This window comes from Akebia trifoliata, chromosome 7 (assembly GCF_017979445.1).
Source record: "Akebia trifoliata isolate Shusen 1 chromosome 7, ASM1797944v1, whole genome shotgun sequence".
Lineage (NCBI taxonomy): Eukaryota > Viridiplantae > Streptophyta > Magnoliopsida > Ranunculales > Lardizabalaceae > Akebia > Akebia trifoliata.
This window is the reverse complement of record NC_141381.1, coordinates 30,983,601-31,006,164: the sequence shown is the minus strand read 5'-3', so window position 1 is coordinate 31,006,164 and position 22,564 is coordinate 30,983,601. Positions and strand designations below refer to the sequence as shown.

At 34.1% G+C, this 22,564-nt stretch overlaps 2 protein-coding genes across 2 annotated transcripts; both read right to left on the bottom strand.

The window, feature by feature from the left end:
- Positions 1 to 5,258, bottom strand: CLPS3 (CLP-similar protein 3). Its single transcript, XM_086448383.1, has 10 exons — positions 4,897 to 5,258; positions 4,165 to 4,233; positions 3,965 to 4,060; positions 3,074 to 3,315; positions 2,815 to 2,953; positions 2,624 to 2,680; positions 1,343 to 1,477; positions 706 to 941; positions 398 to 442; positions 1 to 324 (listed from the first exon to the last, which is right to left on the bottom strand). Exons 1-10 carry the CDS (start codon positions 5,110 to 5,112, stop codon positions 237 to 239), a joined length of 1,323 nt encoding a protein of 440 aa, XP_086304509.1. The 5' UTR covers positions 5,113 to 5,258; the 3' UTR covers positions 1 to 236.
- Positions 5,259 to 16,265: 11,007 nt separating this feature from the next.
- On the bottom strand, positions 16,266 to 22,261 carry LOC147399005 (protein NRT1/ PTR FAMILY 4.6-like). Its single transcript, XM_086448382.1, has 5 exons — positions 22,094 to 22,261; positions 21,885 to 21,990; positions 21,182 to 21,399; positions 18,126 to 18,569; positions 16,266 to 17,493 (listed from the first exon to the last, which is right to left on the bottom strand). The coding sequence occupies exons 1-5, from the start codon at positions 22,094 to 22,096 to the stop codon at positions 16,522 to 16,524; spliced, it is 1,743 nt and encodes a 580-aa protein (XP_086304508.1). The 5' UTR covers positions 22,097 to 22,261; the 3' UTR covers positions 16,266 to 16,521.
- Between the last annotated feature and the right edge of the window lie 303 nt (positions 22,262 to 22,564).

The window sequence follows — 22,564 nt, the reverse complement described above, 5'->3', positions numbered from 1 at the left end:
TTGTTGATTTAACATCGTGATTGGCTTCACTAAGAACAGAAGGAAAATGAAAGAATAGTAACCTACCATGTAAATCTATATATCTCAACCACACAAAAGAACAGTAAAAGACCATCATATTGTTCCCAACTAAAAACAAAAAAACTCACCCAAAAGCTGTCAACAGTAATTAACTTACAACAGGTGGGCCGACCCAATCTGTCTTAAAGACTTGGAACTCACAGGACACAGAAACTTCAGGTTTCAAGCCATGTCATGGTTCCAACTATCAAGAATTTGCTTGGGAGTTCCCCAGAAGATGGTGCAAGGTATGTAATCTTCTTCCTGCGCATAAAAACAATATTAGTTCCAACAAAAGCTACCACAAATTAAACGTATGTGTGGTGAAAGATCATACCTTTGGATGTCAATATCTGTGATATAGATGAAACCAGCAACATTACTGCATTCAATAGGTAGAGATTAGTCAGCATATAATCGAGCAAAAAAAAAACGTCTGAACATATTCGATTCGAGAAAAGAGAAAGCATAATTGACAATGAACTATTATATATTACAGAGAGACAATTGTAGATGGATTCTAGATGATAGTTACGTTTATTACTTAAATACTAAAGTCTTGAAACTATGAACGTTAAGGATAATAAACAACGGGCAGAATTTTGATTTTTGGGAGATGGTAAGACAAAGGGCCACAGATTTTACCAGGAGATAATTTGATCTGGCTCTTTGGCGAATGAAACAGCAAGAACTGAATGAAGAAGGTCTCGGTTGATATTCACAGGCACCAGCCTCGTTGGGTCTGCAGCAGGTTCAGCACCAATTGGGAGAGCTGACCGTGGTGCCTGCGGCCCACCACCAATTCGATAGACAAATAAATCACTGAAACTTGCAATGTTGGAATGTGGCGAGAGATCATTCGTAAGGCCATAGAAATATTCCTGAAAGAATCCAAATCAGCATAAACCAGATTCATCATTCTAAATTAAAAAAGCGGAATAAATAAAGGCATCAGTAGGCAGTATATGACAAGGTTGGCATTCAGTTCTAGATAAGAGAAAAATAATCTGAGAGGCTAAGAATTATTTTTATCATTACTAAATTACAACCCATATAAATCACACAAATATTAAGTAAATTAATATTAAAAAAATACAGAGAAATCCTACTACAACATATGTCCCAACTCCTAATCTCTCTCATTGGAGAACAATGTAGTGTTTAAGTAGATAAATGTTAAAAAAATACAGAGAAAACCTACTGCAACCTAAAACTACAACATATGTCCCAACTCCTAATCTCTCATTGGAGAACAATATAGAGTTTAAAGGTTGCAATATACCCTTATCCTGTGGCTCCTGGATTTCTGTCGGACCTTTGTATTCCTGGAAACAACTCCACCTGACTTTTGAAGTTTCACAACATCCACATTAGACTTGTTCTTCAGCACATCTTTAAGCATGCTACAAAGTTTCTCCTGCACAGTACAAGGGTGTACAGAAATTAACTGAAGTTGGTGTAGAAGTGCGTTTTTTTTTTCAATAGTGATTGCAGAGAAAAATATTGAGAGCCAAAATTGAGTTGCATCTAGCTAACAAAAGAAGAAGACTACGCTGTGTGGCTATAGTATTATGTGTCCATGAACAAAGGGAATAAAAAAAATATACACATTTTAACAGAAGAACATTAGACATGAAGATTAAAGACTTTATCACACAAGGCATCCAAACATATGATTCATTTGGTGGATATCTAGCATGATTAAAGTGGAGAGAACTGTTTCTGTTAAAAACTAAAGTAAATCTATAGTTTGAGCAATGCAAGTCATATTGCTTGACATTTCAAACTTCGTGGAGCACATGCAAGGGTTGGGATATAACAAACAATGATTATAGCATTTAATATCAATGAGTAATTGAGTATATTTGAATAAAGCCTTCTACGCACAAGGAATCCCGACAAATTACATGAAATTAGTAATAGCACAATATGCGTTAGCCAAAAGGCGTTAAATGTCGTGTGCATCCCATCCCCTATGAGTACACCTTTTCAACCACTCTTTGAGAGGCCTACACCTATGAGAATTGACATAATGATCTCGTGTCTCAATCTTTCCATCATAAAACAATCAGGCATTCCTTTCCTTCCAAATTCCCCAGCAAACATCGAAGGGGATGTACTCCAAAGCTTCCTCTTGAATGCTAGGAATTCATGACCTAGGTGGGAACAACTATCAAACACCGAACAAAGGGAAGCATTCTGAAAAAAATTCTCATTCAACCAGAAGATAAAAATAGGTAAGTGGTCTAAACAAAATACTATTGATAGATATCTGACCACTCAATCTGATTGATTTTAGTCTTCAAGACCCATCATACCGTGGACAATCAACCCTAGTTGAGTGTGTCACAATATTTGATTTGCACATGAAAGTGATTGTTTATGCAACCACCACAAGTTTCTCAATGAGTTTAATGACAGAGATTAAATGTAATAATTCAGAGGAATGCCTCGCCAAAATAAGTACTTTTTGTATGCACTCAGTAGTTTGGCATATTCTTCTTTCACGGAGAAATAAAAGGGAATTTACAGGAAATAAGGTGAAGAAAAAAATGGCATTTACCTGACCAATAACCAAAACTACGTTAGCATTGAATGTATCAATTGCATGAAGAAGTAACTGCAACCAAAGCATTAAAGCAGCAAAGAAAAACATGTCACATAATCAGGCCCACAAAATCCATGTGTGAACACAAGTAATTCAAAATAAAAATAAATGTCATTTGTGATTGAAGAAACTATATCAAGAATTACCTCATAACCAACACCTTCAATCCATCCCATGGTATTGATCACCATGCCTGCAGCTCGAGATTCAGCATTTCCAACAAACTGTCTCTCTAGAGTTCGAGCAAGCTCCTTCACAAGAACTTTGTATAAATCGGCATTGGCACTAAAAACCAACAAATTAAATACCCCTTAAAATTGGACAGAAAATTTTTTTGTATAGGCTGGACAGAAACATTGGTTTGCATTGGATGGAAATTTTTACAAGCAAGGATAGGTTAGTTACCTAGGAGTCGTGTGCCCAAAAAAGTAAACAAGGGGCATTTCAAGAGGAATTCCTTCGACTGGATCTATTGGCATTTCAATTGGAGTAGCAGCAATACATCCAGGAATTGTTATAGATCCCTGACCGATATCCAAATCCACAAAAGTAGGTTTCCAACCCTGTTTAGCTGCCCAGCTAAGAAGCATCCTTGACAAGGTACTCTTTCCAGAATCTGTAGGTCCAACAACCATCACCCTGGGACCCTGAACCACTAGAAGTACCATAACTTAAGATTCAAAACAAATCATGGATGCGTCACACATAAACACATCAGAATCACAATCAATGAATTATCCCAATTATTCTCAGCATCGTGAATACTGTTTCACCATACTATCCTAGATTTGCATACACATAAATATAGTCTGTCTGGATTTTGTGATTGGAACAACAGAAAACTGGGTAAAGTCTCTCAACCCTTTTTCTTAACCAAAAAAAGAAAAGATTTGGAACAATGCTAAAGTGCATAAAAAATGTAAACTTTTCATAACTTTTTTTTAATGTTAGTTCCACTTTCCCCTCAATTTTGCAATCTATGTTATTAAAATACTTCAATTTAGGTACTATAATCATTTCAAATGCATACCAAGGGGACACCACTACCATATTCAGGTTACATAGGGGAAGTTCATGCGGCATGAGTAACACCATTTTTCTTTATAAAAAAATTACTATGAGTCATATCGTATTGGGAATGTACCTTAAATAAAATGAACAGAAAAAAAAAAAAAATTCCATTGGTGACACTTTATGCAAAATTTTAAAATAAATAACAATAGAAAATAGTGGAAAATTTCATAATTTATTGAACAACTTTTTTCAAGATGTTAAATAAACATTCCGTCCTAATACCTGAGAAGAATCAGGGTCACTGGTTGAGGATGCTTTAGCACGATTCCTTCGCCCCTCGAGTACAGCATGAACATTTACGTAGCTTATCATAGGCGTCTAGATCAAGATTTCAAAAGCATAATTTCACACATAAGCACCATTACCATCAAACACATGTCAAAGACCAGACAATAAGAATGGGATAGAACACAAAGGTATACCTCATCCGCAGTATAATCAGTTTCGGTAGTCCCATCCATTTCAATTGTGGCGCCATACCAAGTAAAAACCTAAAATTTGACATTTCAACATGTGTCAACAAACGCCAAATTCCCAGATCAGTTCATTATGTCAAAATTCAATTCTTTCTATGATAGAATAATTCAATATAGCGTAACTTAGCTAATTATGTTCCTGATTACTGTATTAGTTTCTTGCAATGTATATTGAGATCATAAACCCTGATTTTAGCTAAAACCCAACCATCCCCACAACTAACAAAACATAAAAAATTGGGATCTTTGGAAAATACTCTGAATCAAAATCAACTCTAAGGAATCCAATTTTTACAATAAAATTAAAGAAAAAAAAAACAATTTTTAATTAAACTTCAGCCTGATAAATTAGTTCACAAAATTAATTTACTGAATTATGTTATGATTGCTGTATTGGTTTCTTGCAATGCATATTGCTATCATAAACCCTAATTTTAGCTAAAACCCTAACATCCCAACAACTACCAAATCAGCAAACTAACAAAACATCAACAATTGATATCTTTGGAAATACTCTGAATCAAAATCAGCTCTCAGGAACCCAAATTGACGAATTTTACAATAAATTAAAGGAAAAAAAAATACATTTATTAATGAACCTGAAGGCCTGACAAAGTAGTTCACAAAATTCAAAATACAAAGAATAGGTTATCCGCATTCGATCCAATTGTTGCTTACAGCGAATTTGAGCCTAGGAGGGAAGGTGAGCCAGATTTCTGGGGGGAGTTCAGTTCCGAAGATCTCTGCAGTGCCTGTAAGCAGCCGAAGTCTGAGTGGCGACTCCATCCCTACTTCTACCCTTAGTTCGCACTCCTTGTCTAGCTTCACTTGCCGTAACGAAGACGAAGCTGCCATTGTTGGTGCAGACGATGCTGCAGCGTACGCCATCGCCATGATCGTCGTCCTCCTACACCCTTCGATTCTCTCTCTCTTTTCCTCTCTCTCTCTCTGTGCTTTTGCTTTTGCTTTTGCTTTGTTTTGCTTTGAAAACCTAGCGCCAAAACAGAGTTATTTGTGGGGAAGATGAGATGGAACTGAAGCAACACTAGACAAATCTTGACCGTCAAACCTTGGACTTAATACCAAGTTAGTTGAGTCCGACTAGTTTTACTAGGCCTTGGACTCACCTTGTAACATGAAACAAAACATGATCCAATGCTTTATGGTTGTACGGTACAAAATTCTATAAATTATGGGGGGAAAAAATAGCTAGTTTCACCGTCGAATTTTAATTTTACATTTTGGAGTTATGTGAAAGTTTGGTGGTCATCCATTTTCAAAAACCTTGGATCAAGCACAAAACATTTTTTTATCTAATTTTTTTATGAAATTTAGAGGGTGGTTGTGTTGTAGGATTGCTAACGTGGAATCCATTTAGTAAGGACTAAATCCTTACTAACTTAAGTAAGAAAAATATTTCTCAAATTAATTTTATTCCCCAAGCATCCTTGAAATGCATATGTTACATTCTTATTGGTTCAAAATGTTTTTTTTTTTTTTTTTTTTTTTGGTTTTTACACTTTTATCTCAACTAAACCCCAAGTCCCAACCCAACCCAACCCAACCCAACCCAATCTTATAGAAACACAATAAACCCCCTCACTATAAAGTCTAAACTCCTGTCAATAGGGGTGGAGTCAGGATTTTCTTGTATGATTAGTTGTATAGTGAAGATAAATGATTTTAAGGAGAAATTAAGAGATTTTTAGTTAGAAGTTGAAGAAAATGATATCTAAGTCATTTCCAATTAATATTTGAGAAGTCCTAGTCAAGAGGCAATGTCATCAACAAAAAATTGAAGAGGTGAGGGAGTGGGGACAAATGGGACATGTAATTAGTTGAAAATATAAGGGTGTCTCAAAGTTCTATGAGGACAAATGGGGCATGTTATTTATATTTTCAAATAAAAGTTTAGCCTTACGTTGAGGCTCTCCGTCAAACAGACGGTTGAGATGATATAGGTTTTCAAGAAAAATGTACCCTTAAAAAAAAATTGTATTGGATCCTAGGCGATCAATATTGATTTTTAGGAAATATTCGTTATTCATCTTATCTCAATTGTTTGTTTGATGGAAGAGTTGGAATCTAGCGTTTTCAAAAATAATAAAATGAAAAATGAAAGTGATGTAATTGTCCATAGGCAGATTTGTGGCTTATAATCCAAGACATTGAATGTATTTTTGGATGTGTGGTTTCGATTTGAATTATCCAACTAATTAAAAAAGTATTCTGGTGAAGCTTATAAAACATTAATAGGATGGAGACAAGGGCAGAGACAGGATTTTCTTGTAATGAGGGCAAACTATGATTAGTTGTATAATGAAGATGAATGGCTTTAGGGAGAAATTAAGAGGTTTTTAGTTAGAAGTTGAAGAAAATGATATTTAGGTCATTTCCAATTAATATTAATTTGAGAAGTCCCAGTCAAGAGGCAATGTCATTAATAAAAAATTGAAGAGATGAGGGAGTGGGGACAAATGGGACGTGTAATTAGTTGAAAATATAGGGGTGTCTCAAAATTCTGTCGGGGCAAAAATTGTAGGGAGGTGAGGGTGTAAAGGCAAATGTGGAGAGAGGTGAGGGAATGGGGACAAATGGGGCATGTAATTAGTTGAAAATATAGGGGAGTCTCAAAGTTCTGTGGGGGCAAAAATTGAAGGGAGGTGAGGGTGTGGGGACAAATGGGGAGAGAGGTGAGGGAGTGGGGACAAATGGGACATATAATTAGTTGAAAATATAAGGGTGCCTCAAAGTTCTGTGGGAGCAATTGCCCCCACTAGCTCCGCCCCTGCCCATGGGTCAAGCCCTAACCCAACCCACACAAGACAAGATCAAGCTCAGGCTTTGTTATGGGTCAGAGAAGTTTCGGAGATAGATCACATCGAGATTCATTGTACCACAAAATCAAGCCAGCAAGAAGAATTTGTCTAGCAATCATTGTGGTACCTTTTAAAGAGAATCATTGTGATGCCTAAATCAGATTCATAATAGAAATTAAAAAAGAATCAATTAAAAAAAAAATTTGAATAAATTTACCTCCTATTTTATATTTGTATGTTCTCTTTTTCTTTCTTTGAATTCCATTCCAGTTAGGGTGTATTTGATCAGGCATAGAAAATGGGTTGAAAAATCATTTTCCATGTGATTGATTGCATGTAATATGGATTTTCACCCTCAATCAAATGTCCAACAAATGCTGGATTTCATTTTTTCATTGGAATGAATTTCATTTTCTCATTTATAATCATGGGAAAAATGAAATTCACCCCACAATTCCACCTCTTCTAAAAATCCTACTCTTTTTTTCTTTCTCTTTTCTTATTCTCCATCACCACCTCAACAATCGTTGTTGCCACTCGCCACCATCACCGTCACAATTGTTGTTGTTGTTGTCGCTATTGCAACTTTCACATAGTTAAATCTGTCTCTCTCTCTCTCTTCTTCTTCTTCTTCTCTCTTTTATCACTCTCTTTCCTCTTTTGTCTCTGCCATATGTTCTGTTCTTCTTCTTCTTTGTTACGAAATGTATAGAATTCTTAATAATACATTTCCAACTTCATTATTTCTCATCTTTTAGCTCCTTAAACCTAAACACTTTTTAATAATCCTCATTAACTCAGAGAGGATGCTTGTACAAGTAAACTTTAGTTCACCCTTATTACTCATCGATCCTAGTTGCAAGAATATTTTTTTTCTCACAACACCTCACCCCTAGTACATGACATGTGGTGGAGAGAGAGGCAAAAGAGAGAAAATTTTCTCTCTTACCCAAGTTGCTTATGGCTCCTTTATTTGCCCAAACTTTTCATTATTAAAAATAAAATCAAACTTGCCTTATTAAATTTTGTAAGATTTCAAATCTTACTAAAGGTCTTTATCACATTGGCTATTCAACACAACCTTCTAGATTTCATTGAAAAAAAAAAAAATTAAAAAAAATCAAAATCAAAATCAAAGAAGATCTTTTTTGAGCTGGATCCAAGGTCTTGCAAATGGACGGCTACTGAACTCACAATTTTAAAATTAAAATTAACCTTTTTTTAAAAAATTTTGTTCTCAAAGTTCTTATAAGAACTCTAATCGGCCTCTAAACCTCTAAATATAGAAGAGAAATGTTTAAACCTTACTCCGACAGATCTTTATTTTAGAGAAACCCCCTCTATATCATTATTCACGTCTCCAAATATAGAGATCTTGAGAAATTTTGAACGACCTCTCTAAATCACTATTAACCTTTTTTAAATAGCTATTTTGTCCTCCTCCTATAAATGCCATTTTTTACCTTGTTTTTTCCTGAAATATGTTTTAAATATAATTTTTTATCCCATTCACTTTCAACATTTTAAAGTAAATGAATGGTATTTTAGAGGAGAGTTGATCCCATGACCTTGGTTCAAATCATGTTGAACCCACCTTCACTGACAAGAATGTGATCAAATTCTCTTGATTTACATTGTACATCTTGTGGGTATTTATATACAAAGGTTACAAGCATAGTGACCAAGTCAGGGTTAGAGAATAACTCGGCAAGAGAAAGCTTCTGAAAAAGCCAGTAAAAACTGATAAAGTCTGGAAAACAACAGATAAATTAAAAAATAAAATAATTTTTTAAGTATAAAATTGTAAAGAAAAATATGTATTTTATATATTAAATGTGACTTTTCAAAAAATCATTGATTAAATCATGTTAAATAATTTATTTTTGAAAAACCAAAGATTTTTAAAAAATTATGCAATTTTTTGAAAAAAAAATCATGATTCAATCACAATTTTTTTCACTATGATTACAAGCAGATTTTCTTAAGAAAGGAATCAAAAGGACACACAATGTGAAAATATCCCTTGATTGAGGAAGTGGATATAATTGTGGGAATTAGGTGTATCTGTTGACTTATTCCTTCCATATATTCACCTCAATTAACCGCTAACCCCTAGCTGCCTAGAAAAAAAAAGAGAGAGAGAGAGAGAGAGAGAGAGAAAAAGAAGAATAGTGTTTAAGAAAATGAATAGTGTTATAAGGAAGGGGCGATTGGAGTTCAAATTGATTTAGAGGGGATCTCCATCTTCAAATTTAGAGAGGAAAAATTTAGAGACGTGGATTAGAGATGTTCTTAGAATTTTGTCCTCTACAATCCTTTCTCAACATATCGTGTTTTCGACTGGAATCCAACTGGCCTTACTACCTTGTAAGATTTCAACTCTTACTAGGGGTAGTTGATCTCACCTTGTGTCATCCAAAAAAATGATCCGATCCCACGGAGTTATAGAGGATGAAATTCTATGAACTTTACATAAAACTTTAAACCGTTGAATTTTAATTTTAAATTTGAGAGTTCCATGGAAGTTCAGTTGCCGTCCATTTTCAAACCTTGGATAAGCCCAAAAAAAATTGATTTTTTTATTATTATTTGATTCAAGTTTTTACTTGATGTGGTGTTGGATTATCAATGTAGTGATCCATTTGAGTAAAACGACATTTTGGCTACTAAGACTAAAAATCTTACTAAGGAAGGAGTTTTTCGTTTTGATGCCACAATGTGATCAATGGAAATTTTTTGTATTTAAGTTATAAGGAAAGTGCTTTTATTAGAAAGAGAGATTTATCGGAACTATTTGTTGCAATTTTATTATAAAAATTCCCTTACTTTATTGATTTTGTTATTGAACAAACCTTACTTTATGAACCAGGATAGCATGAGTAACTTAATAAGCATTTATCATTGAGTGCGATTTTGTTGACGCACATATTGTTGACGCATAGTGACTCTGCAATTTTATTGGAGGATTGCTTGGAATTTTTTTTGCAGAAGTCTCTCCATCTTAATTTTTTTAACAATCCTTATACTCTTTATTAATTATATACAAATCCAATCACCGTCTTTTTCAATTGAAATAGCAAAATACTTGTCTTACTAATGTAGTAAGATTTTAATTCTTACTAAGGGTCGTTTTACTTTTATGGATAACCACATCACCAGTCCAACACTACCCCAACCGTCTAAGTTTTATCAAAAACTCAGATTAAAAAAATAAAATTCAACAGACAATATTTTTTTAAGCTTGATCCAAGTTTTTGAAAATTGATGGCTACCGAACTTTCAAATAACTCCCAAAATTAAAATTGAAATACAACCATGAAAAATAACTATTTTCTTGGGATTTGTATTTTCAAAGTTCATATACTTTTGTCCACTAAAATTTTGAAGCATCCGATCATTTTTTGGATGCTACAAGGTGAGCCCAACGTTACTTGGATGCAAAGTATTTTAGAGAAGTACTTGTTCTACTAACTTAGTAAAATTTGAAATCTTACTAAGGGTCGTTGAGATCAAATGAATTACCAAATTGGCAATCCAATACCAAGGTTTTCGATTATGAAAAATAAAAATAAAAATAAAAAAGTAATTTATGTAAAACAAATTATGCTTTTTGAATGAAAAAAAATTCCTTGAAAATTCAAATAAAAAAATTATAAAAAAAAACAATAAAGAATGAAAAATATTTTTCTAATTAACCTGCAAAAATGAAAGGAGGTGTTTTGACTTTTTACTATGAGAGATATTTTAAGATAGGTGTTATTGGCACCCAAACTTTTGCTTATTACACTCCAATTAAAAATAAAGAAAACAATTGAATGGTTGAGGATAAGTAAAAGTTGAGGTGCCAATAGAAATTCTCTCATTTTTTATTTTCTTTTGCTTATATTATTTTATTTTGGGTTTAAGATTTTTTATAAACCTTTTTTTAATAGTAAAAAACTACTAAAATTATTTGAATGAGTGCTATAATATTTTATTATGTTGAAATTGTAATTTGAGGCAAATCTTAGTAATAAATAAAGAAAATAGGTGAATGGTTGAGAATAAGTAAAAGTTGAGGTGCCAATAGAAATTCTCATTTTTTTTTTCTTAAATTCTTTTGTTACAGGTTTAAGATTTTATATGAACCGTTTTTTTAATTGTAAAAAACTATTGAAATTATTTGAGCAAACCTTAATAATAAATAAAGAAAATAAGTGAATGGTTGATAATAAGTAAAAGTTGGGGTACCAATAGAAACTCTCATTTATTTTTTCTTAGATTCTTTTATTTTAGGTTTATAATTTTATATGAACTTTTTTTAATTATAAAAAAGCTATTGAAATTGTTTGAATTAGTACTATAATATTTTATTATGATGAGATTGTAATTTGAGATAAACCTTAGTAATATTTGAAGAGTGTGTTTTGATTTTTAATTGGGGTGTGATAATTAATTTAAGTAATTAGGATGTAATAAGTAAAAGTTGGGGGGTCAATAGCCACTCTCTTAAAATATCTTTTATAATAAAAAGTTGAAACACTTCATTTTATTTTTGTAGGTTAATTAGAAAAATATTTTTCATTCATTATTATTATTTTTATTTGAATTTTTTGAGAAAATCATTTTTATTTAAAAAAATATAATTTTTTTTTTCAGGATCAGAAACCTTAGTTTTGGATTTGCCAATTTGGTAATCCATTTGAACTCAATGATCCTTAATAAGATTTCTAAGTTAGTACGAAAAATATTTCTCTAAAATATTTTAGTATTTTCGACAAATCTTGGGCTTACCTTTTGGCATCCAAAAACATGATCGGATACTTCAATATTATTGAGGACAAAAGTATATAAACTTTAGAAAAATAAATCCCAAAAAAAAATTATTTTTCATCATTTTATTTGAATATTAAGTTTAGGAGTTATTTGAAAGTTTGATAATTTTTAAAAACTTACATCAAGTTTAAAAAAATATTATTTCTTAAATATTATTTTTTTCATCCGAGACTTTTGATGAAATTTAGAGGGCTGTGGTAGTGTTAGACTGGTGATGTGGTTATGCATATGAGTAAAAAGACCCTCGTTAAGGATTAAAATCTTATTACGTTTGGCGGTATTTCAGATTTGATTTTAATTAATAAAAAGTTTAAGGATTGTAAATAAAATTAAAATGCGTTCCGTCAACAAAATCGCACTCTTTGTCGTTTCCACACGCGAGTCGTGCTGGGGTGACACAGTATTTACTGTGATTTCACAATTCTGACGTGAATATGCATGCATAACCGTAGATGTTTTCTAGTCGTATCGCGAGGAAATACATCTATGGTTATGTGCCTATCCCACGTCAGACTTGTGAGAGAATCGCAGTAAATGCTTTTTGTCATTCCAGCACTTTACTTGCCTTGAAGATGGTGTCTCTTCCGGCCCCACCGCATGTCACGTTAAAGGAATTGGGGTTTAGAAATTTCTCTAAAGTTACAAAGGAAATTTCCAAGAAACTTCTTAGTCAACATCGAATAGCAATATTATGAACTTTCTTCGTTACTGATGGGAAGAGCCTCAGAAACCGAAAGAAACCTACTTTTGCAGAATTTTTTCTTTATAAAGGTGAACTTTGAGAATTGGTATCAACAAGCTTCAATTAAACAAACATCCATCCACCACAGCTTCTATTCTATTATAGCTAGCACTCTATATTATGGATGTTAAACAAACCACAACCACACATCATCATCATCATCATCAACAACCATCAACAATCTCTACTCAGTCTCGTAGGGATTCTGATCAAGAAGCCAACAGTACCTTCTTCATTCTCTACACATCTTTCCTATCACTGCACTTAGTTCTTGGTCTTGTTCGAGGTCCTACTAATACCAATCATAATTACCATATTATCCCTTTCCTCATCACCATTACCTTTAGTATCCTTCCTTTGTATGGGGTCCTTGAAGAGTTTCGAAATTTACCACAACACCATAAACCACTTAGACAAGATTGGTTGAAGGTGCTTGCATGGGTGATGTTGGCAGCGCTTGATTTAGATGTTGCAATTACATTTGTACCCTTTCTCTATTCGATTGCTTCTTGGTTCATTTTCGCTATGGTAGTGGCGATTAGTTTTTTTTCCTTCTATTTCGTCTTTGTCTATCGCCAAGAGCAGAAATGTGTTTGTCTTGTCGAGGAGAAAAATAACTCTCTCATGGTTGTTATTAGTTAGTTAATATACCTAAGTGTTGGGGGTGTTTTTGTCTTTTTAAATCTAATTATTTTGGTAATATATTATAGAAATATATATATATTGTAATCAGGGCTGTCAATGGGTTGGTTTGGGTTTGAGTCCACATATTCTTAGAATCCAAGCCTTGATAAAGAAAAAATTTACAATTATTATTGTTCACATTATGTTATGAAACTCTTTTGAATCAGAGTCAACCATATACATTGTTGGTTTAAGATTTAAATAAATCAAATTTATACAAGATTTTATTAAATTATTAAATTGAGTTTTAAATTCTTTTCGAAAGAGATGTATGGTTCGAGACAATGACCAAAGAGGTTCATTATATCTAAATAAATCAAGGTTCATGCATTTATGTGGTACGGGGTAGTCGTTTACTTTGGTTTATAGACCAGTGTTCATTCGTGTTCAACAAAATCCTAAATGAATGAATTTGACTAAAAGTGATGAACTTAAAGTTGGAATATATTTTGGAACGTATATACAATAAATACATGTATAATGCATCTAGATTGGAAGAGTGTGTTGGATATGTGAATTAATTGTGATTCATAACTCTTAGTGCATCTCCACCACTAGATAAACCCCATAACCCATTGGTTTTGACATCTCACACATCTCTCAATTTTCTCTCCACTCTTTTGTGAGAATTTTTTTCTCCGTCATATTTTGGGTATCTTAAGGAGGCAAGGTACAAGTTCCAACCAAGTAGTACAAACTTGTAGAAAAACAGGACCAAGTCCAAGCTAGGTTGAATCTCGAAGATAATGTTGCCGTGTTCCCTTGGACAAATAGGAAGCTCTGACTATCTTCAAGAAACATTTGCGTGCCTTAGCCAAGTTAATTTGAACAAGGATTATTATTCTCTGTTCATTTCTTACAACTGAAATTAAATTCTGAGTTCGATCTCCAACATAAATATCTGGTACACGTTGGATACCCAACAAGATAAACAATTACTTTTTAATGATGGAAACAAAATATAATTTCTCACTTCTTAGTTGGTACCAACAATGACTCAAGCAAATAGAACTTTTGAGAAGAAAATTTGCAAAAATTAAGATAAGTAGTCTTTGTTCTTAGTTGAGAGTAAGAAAGAAAAGGAAATATAAGCGGTCGGTTATGTAAAGAGAGTAAAAATAAAAATAAATTAAAGACTATATCCTCTTTGAATTTTAATTTTAAGCTCATTTACTTCTTAATATCTCATCGATTACTATTTTATTGATGGTAGACTCAGAATTGCCAAATCAATTTTGGATACATTGGTCTCTAGGTACTCGTCCATGCCCCTTAGTGTGTATCAGGGCATTTGAGCATAAACTAATAAAGAGAGACTATATATGTATAAAGTTGAGATCCATTGGTCACGAAAAACTACACATAAAAGGAGGGTTAAAAAAGAAACATTAAATCTCCATTGTTAAACCACAAAATCCAAGATTCGAGATTTATAGAGATGTTCATTTGTTACTTCCACCGTAACAGTGGACTAAGGATTCTCCCTATAGGATCAACCCAGACCAACTTTTAATCCTATATGCCTCATTGTATAGGTGTTGCCTGATAAACATTACTTGATGAGATTCTGAAAATAAAGTGTGAAATCTGTACAACAGTCCCATCCTAGAATTCGGGATAAGTTTTAATGATCATTGACAGTTATGTTGGACGATCTAAAGTGAAAAAATAAATAATTGAATGTTTATTTTATCCACATACAAGAAGATCATCAACCACAGGTCTTTGTACATTTTTAGGATCAAATTGCATATCATGGAGGGCTAAAATTTATTCTACAAATGCACGGTGTGGTGCTGAGGCAGAGTACCATGCCATGGCCTCTAGTGCAGAATTGACTTAGCTATCATTTATTGTGTGCCAACATCAATGCCCTTCATATGGCAGTGAAACTATTTTTTCATGCTCTAGCAAAGCTTATTGAACTAAACTACTTGTTCGTGAGAAAGTTGTTCTTGAGTCGTTGATTAGTCGTTGATTACTACATCTTCACCGAGCCTCTTCTATGAATATTGTATGATTCATGGAACATGGATCATTTCCATAGTGGATTTTCAATCTATGCTTTGGATAGATATGAGAATGATTCCACAACAAATCACCCTTTATTAAAGCCCACGATTTGTTCTACATATTCCTTCCCATCTTTATGTTTATTCGGATAGATATGGTAAGATATTTACAAAAGTCTACCATGATTTATGTATACTTTTCATTCTTTCATAAGAGTTTTCAATAATGATAGAACTCTGATTTTGAAAAGAATTTGTAAATAAAAATTGAATTGATCTCCTTCTACCTCCCTAGTTGAGTGATAAAGGTTTTCAAAACTATCAGTTTCTTTAACCTGATAAGCGGACGTCATGGTATGGGCATTTCAACGAATGCCGATGACTGCCCAATTTTGAAGAAACATTCTAGTTAAAGGTTCTAAAAAAATGAGGAAGACCCAAAAGAATGTGTTTTGAGATAGTGGAAGCTGATATAGATCCATTGTCAATAAGAAAATGGCTCTAGACAGAGTCAAATGGAGGAAGATGAACCGTTTAACTGGTCCTAATTCTTCGGGATAAGGCTTTGATGACGATGATGATGTCATATGTACTAGAGTGCACATTCCACTAGGGAATGCATTTTTCTACTTTATAAAATAAGATTGCACCCATTTTCTGGAAGGAACGTGCAAGTTGAAGGTTCTAAAAAAAATGAGAGAAAGACTCGTGGATTGAGGTAGTGAGAGTGGATATAAACACACTTGAATTAGTTTTAGACATAATTGAATGTAGGAATATAATTCATTCGTCCAATCCCAGATTTTTTTGGGATAGATTTTTTTTTTCTGGGGGCTTAGACCCATAGCTCAGTTGGTTTGATGTATTGCAAGGCAACTTTGAGGTCGTGGGTTCAAGTCCAGCTTAGGCATAATAAAAAATAGACTTATTTCTGTTACTCCTTGTTGGCTATATCAATGGTGGTGGGTATGCATGTGTAAAAATCATAATAAAAGAAATTCCAAACAAAGAAATAAGACAATAATTAGTACAAAATAAGGGATTGTGACCCAAAACTTTGGACTGATTTACCAACTAATCGACTGACGTAAGCTACTTATCATCTAAAAAGGAAGACATCATGAATAGGTATATATCTACAGCCTATAAGGTGTGTCGTGACATCGAGACAGGAGCCACCATAGAAGAAATCCACGCCTCAAGTTTGATCTATATAGCTCCAAAGCTTCATTTAATCACCAGGCCTTGTTGATCTATAATTGTAGCGGTTGGCCCAGAAGAGATAATGCAAGAAATTCAATCCACTTAACCCACACATCAGCCAGTAGAATCGCTCGAGGTGGTAATGATTCAAGTTCCTACCAGAGAGCCATGGTGTGTGCTGAGAAGTACTTGTGATACTGTTGACTATCGAAACGAGCACTGAGCTGAGGAAGTAACCCATGGCCAATGAAGCCCAAGACAGAGCCGTAGCCAATGATCTCATACCCTTGGGTGCCTCAGTGAAGAAGAATTCCAATAACCCAGCCAAGGTGAAGAGGTCAGCTGATCCTAAAAACAAGTACTGCAAAGCTATCCAGAAGAATGTGATGGGTAATGGCTCATCGGAATCAAGTAGGTCCGAGTGAGAAGCAACCCTTTTTCGCTTAACCTCCACCAAAGCTGCTACAGCCATTGCTGTGATTGAAAGTATCAAACCAATACCTATTCGTTGTAGATGAGATATCCCCATCTCAGTTTTTGTTAATCTAACTGTGAATGGGATGATTACATGATTATAGAGCGGTGCAAGGATCATGATGAAGAGGACGGGAAACACAGGGAGGGAGGCCGGTGGGACCTTTAAGGATCCAACTTTGGTGTTCATTGTGGATGCTTGTTGAACAGAGAAGGTGGAGAGCTGGGCAAGGCAACAATTGAGCATGATTGTGCAAGCAAAGATTGGGAGAATCCTGAAAACTATTTTTACATCTTCAACTTTTTCTATGGTACATTCTAGCATTGGGTGCACTGGCTTTGTTGTTATGGCTTTGTTAAGAAAGTTGAGGCCTTGGGTTGGAGTTTGAATTGGAAATTCTTCTTTGGCCTTCTCTTCTTCTTCGTCGGAGCTTTGGGTTGTGTAGGTGGGGCTAGTGGCCATGCTTTCAACTGCATTGCTTGGACTCCTTGCAATGAATTTGTTGAACATTGCGGCCGTCAGGACCTGTCCATTGAAACAAGGCATTAGTGGCATCATGATAGATGTTGAGTCTATTTGTTGATGATCACTATAGAGTTTATTTAGAGAAAATTACCAAAACAGAACATGAAAATTGAATTTTCCCCCACAAAATGGTGCGCTATTCAACTTATTTACCAAAATGGCATTTATCGTTTTGAAGTTGATAAATAAGTTATTTAACCAAAATGGTAAAATTTGAAATGAACAATAATTTTTTGTAATTTTCGTATAAAAAAATACCCTTTTAGCTTTTGTTGTACAAAACAGTACACATGTCCCCCGTTTAAGTGAAAGAAATAGAAGAACACTAATGCTGGGCTGACATTGGATTTACTGCGATTCTCACGTTTGCACATAACTGAGATGTTTTTTACTCATAGCTCGAGGAAACACATCTACGGTCATGTGCACACCCCACATCAGAAATGTGAGAATCGTAGTAAATCCCAATGTCACCCCACCACGACTCAGAATAATTTAGATGACGAAACAATGATATTTCTCTGTTTACTTAAACGAGGGACATGTATACTGTTTTATAAAACAAAGCTAAAAGGGTGTTTTGATCTACGGTTTCATGCTAATAAGTAAGTCTGCCTCTATGATTCCCTTACCTTCGCTATGGTTGTAAGTGGACTTCCAGTTGGTATCTTGTTCCTATATGTGGTGGAACCCGCAAGAAAGATAGGGATCGACAACAAAATAGTTGTGGTTGAGATCCCAAAACCCCATTCCCATCCCTTATTGTCTTCAATCCACACTACTAATGTCACTGCAATTAGAGCTCCACATGAAAGGCAGAAAACAAAATAGTTGAAGTATGTTGATCTTTGTTTCCTTCCTTGTGGGGTGTTCTCATCGAATTGCTCAGCCCCATGTGTCGGCAACGATCCCTTTATCCCTCCAACACCCAATGCAATCAGATAAAGTCCTCCATATAGCATCGTGGCTTTCTCCCCGGAAACTTCCTGGCATGGAGTGGTGGTGGTGGTGAATGGGCCACATGTTGGTGGCTTCAATGATGGCAAGTGAGCTTGCAATGTGAGTATCACAAGACCCTGATCAAACCAACACAAGTTAGTTACTTGTCATCAAAACAGTTATTCTATACAGTTGTGATGGTCTATAATCTATTCTTTATAGATAGTATTTGAGAGAAAAGTAGACACATGTCACAAATGAGCAATTTATTAGAGTATCACAACCAATCATTAAATGGGACGGTTCAGATGATTCAATCATGTTAAATGCTGATTGAAGATTTTTTGAATGGTGGGGCCTTAGCCCATCCATTTGTAATAATATTTTACTATTATAGACAGCCATTTCTATCTATAACAATGGTATGAATCATCTAAGCTGAAAAAATAGGACCAATGGAAACAAAAATTGATCAGTCACTTTCATCAACTGTTCAAGTTTTTGGCATATGAGCGGGTGTTGTGATTGTAATTGCCGTTTGCCAAAGGAAAGTATCTTGTGGACTATAATTACGATGTATAAAACAAACAAAAAAGAGATATTTTTCATGGGTTTTGTTCTTTTGTTTACGTGTGTGTCGTAAGGGCACACGTTAAAGTGCATTAAATACACTTTGGAAATTAGAATCCGACAATATTTTGATAAAAAATAATTTTGTTGAAGGTATTTTCAGTACAAATTCCAATTTTATTCATTGTACTTTTAACGTATGCCCTAAGGGGACACGTTACCAAGACCCATTTTTCATAACTATGACTCGTGATGTTAGGTGAAATATAATGTCCTACTCTAGTAGATGCTACATATGATCCACAAAACAAAGATTTTCAATCTCGGAAAATAATCTCGTTATCTCTTACAAGACGAAGTCATTTTTGCAAATCTGTGAATAAAAAAAAATTAAACAATAGAAGTAGAAGAGGAAGAAGCAAGAAGACTCGAGGAAGAAAAGGAGAAAAAGTGGTTACTTAGATGTTTGATCTCGTCTAATTCACGAATCATATCAAGGTGATTCACCCTAATATAAAGAAATCGATCTAAGAACAATAAAGAAGGTAAATCAATCACACAAAGAAAACATAGAGATTATAGGGATATTTAAGAAAAAATGATCAATTTTTTTTATGATTTACGATTTTGGTTTAGTATTCATTTTAATTACCAAAATGTAAACGATCACGAATTCATAGGTTTTAAAGAGACAATTTTGAAAGTTTAAAGTGACTAATTGGAAATAGTCACTTTTAAACTTGTGAAATATTTACTTTAAAACCATTAAATTCGTTATCTTTCTGAATTTTTTTTTAATGAAAATGTGATTATTCACGTTTTGATAATTAAAATGAATAGTTAACTGAAATAGTAAATAGCTCACTTTCAACTCACAAAATGAAGATCTATGTATTGATCAATTCCACTATGAAGAGAAAACCCTCTCTTATAGATAACATTCTTTCACCGAATAAAATGAAATACATACCTCCAAGAAAACATAACTTGGATTTTACATAATACCTGTGAATTACAAAAATACCCTTACTAAAAAACTTTCTTTTTTGAATGATGAAAAGTACTCTCGATGATCATGCCATTAGACTCTACAAATCATAACACAAAGTCGTATCAAACTTGAACAATTTTTAAATTGGTGTACTAGCGTGGAAGGGAAACTCACCACACATTTTTCAATCTTCTAGACGTTAATGATATGCAAATAATAGAGTATGAAAGCAAGGACAGGACATGAGTCCCACATGTTTTGATTAATATTGGAGTGATCTTAGTGGGGGACGCATGGGGACACCTTGATGTGGTGGCATGTGCTTGTTCATAGATGCGTTTTCTCTGAGATACGAAAAAAATATATCTATGGACATGCACGTGCCACCACATCAAGTGTCTCCCATGTGTCCCCATTGAGGTTACTCCAGCACGATTCTAATGTAATTTATACCATATTTATTGTACTAGTGACCATGACCTTACATTCTCAAATGCAGCTTCAACCATAGGATGCTAGTGACATGTAAAGTCCAACGACTTTACCACGTGGCAAAACTCTCTTAAAAGACATGGCGTATCTTTTTCATGCAATTGGTCTCTTGTGTAGTAGAGACAAGATGATAGCATTAAGACAAAATAATTAACTAAAGATCTTCTCACCAATATCCAAAAGGGTCCGACTAACCTTACTATGATATTGAGGGGAAAAGGCCTTGTTAAGTTTCATCCACCGTTAAAAAGACCTCGAGATGCATCAATTTTTTTTTCAAGATTTGTAATGTATAATGAGATTTTGTTTTACGCATCTCAAAGTCCTTTTGACGATGGATGAGATTTGATAAGGCCTTTTTTCCTCACTATTATTGTAAGGAAAGGGTTTCTCTATTTAAATTTGAAAATTTAAGTGGTCATCCTTAAGGTCCGTGACCATTGTACGGTCTTTGTGTCCAGTTTGAATCCCGAGGCACCTTCAAGGGTTCAGGAGAAAGGGATGGAAAAAGTAAACCAAGTCTTATCTGTTTAGAGAATTGATTTTTTTTTTTTTTTTTAAATAACAAAACAAGCTAAATTTGATGTAGATGGGCTTAATAGGTAAATATAATAACCATATTATTGAAAAAGAAGAAAATAAAAACAACAATAATAATGAAATGAAATGAAATCTAAAATTTTAAGTTAGTCTTACCACAAATTCGATCACAGTGCTTATCAAGTAGATATGATAAGTAGTAAACAATGCATCCGATAAGAACCCGCCGAGGAGGGCTAGAAGGAAAGCTGTTCCCATAAAATTGGTGACGGTGTTTGCCGATCTAGATAGGGAAAGGTGCATGAACTTTGATAGATATAGTACAAGGTTGCTCGAAGTCGCAAGGTATGCCAAGTTCTCGAGTATCTCCACAACTAATATTTTAAAATAAAAATAGCAGTAATCCAAGTTAGATTTATAAGATTTCAATAAAACTAATGATAATCTGACACCTCTTTTTTCATAAGCCCCCTATGCTCCTTGACCTGATAATTACATAACTTAAATCTTTTTCATGTGTATTCCGAGGCAAATGATTTACGATTCTGTGATGGGAGAAGGGGGGGGGGGGGGGGAGTGTTCTGAAAAGAAAAGAGCGTCAAATCATCACGACTCTTGCAATAAAGAGATCCCATACGATGTCCTGTTCTCATACATAGTAACAGTGTCTACATGGCATGCTTTGGTTGGAGAATAAATACATTAAGTTCGTGAATGACTTAATAGGAATCCAAGGTAACTTAAACTCCAATTAAAACATGCCATATAGACATTGTTCCTAATATATATTATAAATATAAAAGGTTTCCTCGTAATCAATCCCATGCTATTAGGAAGAGACAAAGAGAGTGTCACATACCCAAAACAAAGGAGGCCGCAAGCATGCCTCCATGATGGCCTCTTAAAGCTGGTTTGTTCCTCCAATCTACATAACCTTCCCATCCCTCTAGCTGGTGACCGTCTTCCTACAACAAGAATCCCAAACTTGAAGTGATCTAGTTTCACAAAGCCAAAGAAGGAAAAGAAGTGAAAAAAGCCCAAAATAAAGAAAGAAGAAGAAGAACCCACCATTTGTTATCAACTTTTCTTGGATCTTTGATCAAAACAGTTTTGAATCAAAGAATGAATGCTGGGTGGTGCTAGATTTAAAGAATGGGAAGAAGGGTTCAATTGGTGATTAGAAAGTCTAGAGTCCCTACAAGAAAATGACTACTCATGTAAAAAAAAAAAAAAAAAAGAAAGAGAAAGAAGGAAAATCCTTTATGAACTAATATTCTTTGAAATTTTACTACAATTTATAATATTCTTAGTATAAAGTGGATGGTAAAGAGTAAGGAAAAGGTTCTTATCAAAGATTGCTTGGTTATCAAAAGAAAAGATGAAAATGGGAATCAAATCTTCCCACCAAGTTGAAATTTTAGGGCTCACTTGTCTTTGTTTGGGGGTCAACACCCAATAATACATGAAAATAGTTGATGCCCCACCACCCCATTTATGGCATCTTGGGTAGTGTAAAGAGACTACTAGACCAGCACAAAA

What these genes read in the sequence shown, in the direction of transcription:
- CLPS3 (XM_086448383.1), bottom strand. Translation starts at nt 5,112, where the DNA reads ATGGCGATGGCGTACGCTGCAGCATCGTCTGCACCAACAATGGCAGCT. An exon ending in TTGAAGGTGTTGGTTATGAG is followed by an intron (nt 2,681 to 2,814) that starts GTAATTCTTGAT and finishes CTTTGGTTGCAG; the next exon opens with TTACTTCTTCATGCAATTGA. An exon ending in CCAGATCAAATTATCTCCTG is followed by an intron (nt 443 to 705) that starts GTAAAATCTGTG and finishes TATTGAATGCAG; the next exon opens with TAATGTTGCTGGTTTCATCT.
- LOC147399005 (XM_086448382.1), bottom strand. An exon ending in TGCGGCCTCCTTTGTTTTGG is followed by an intron (nt 21,400 to 21,884) that starts GTATGTGACACT and finishes TTAAAATATTAG; the next exon opens with TTGTGGAGATACTCGAGAAC. An exon ending in GCACTGTGATCGAATTTGTG is followed by an intron (nt 18,570 to 21,181) that starts GTAAGACTAACT and finishes TGGTTTGATCAG; the next exon opens with GGTCTTGTGATACTCACATT.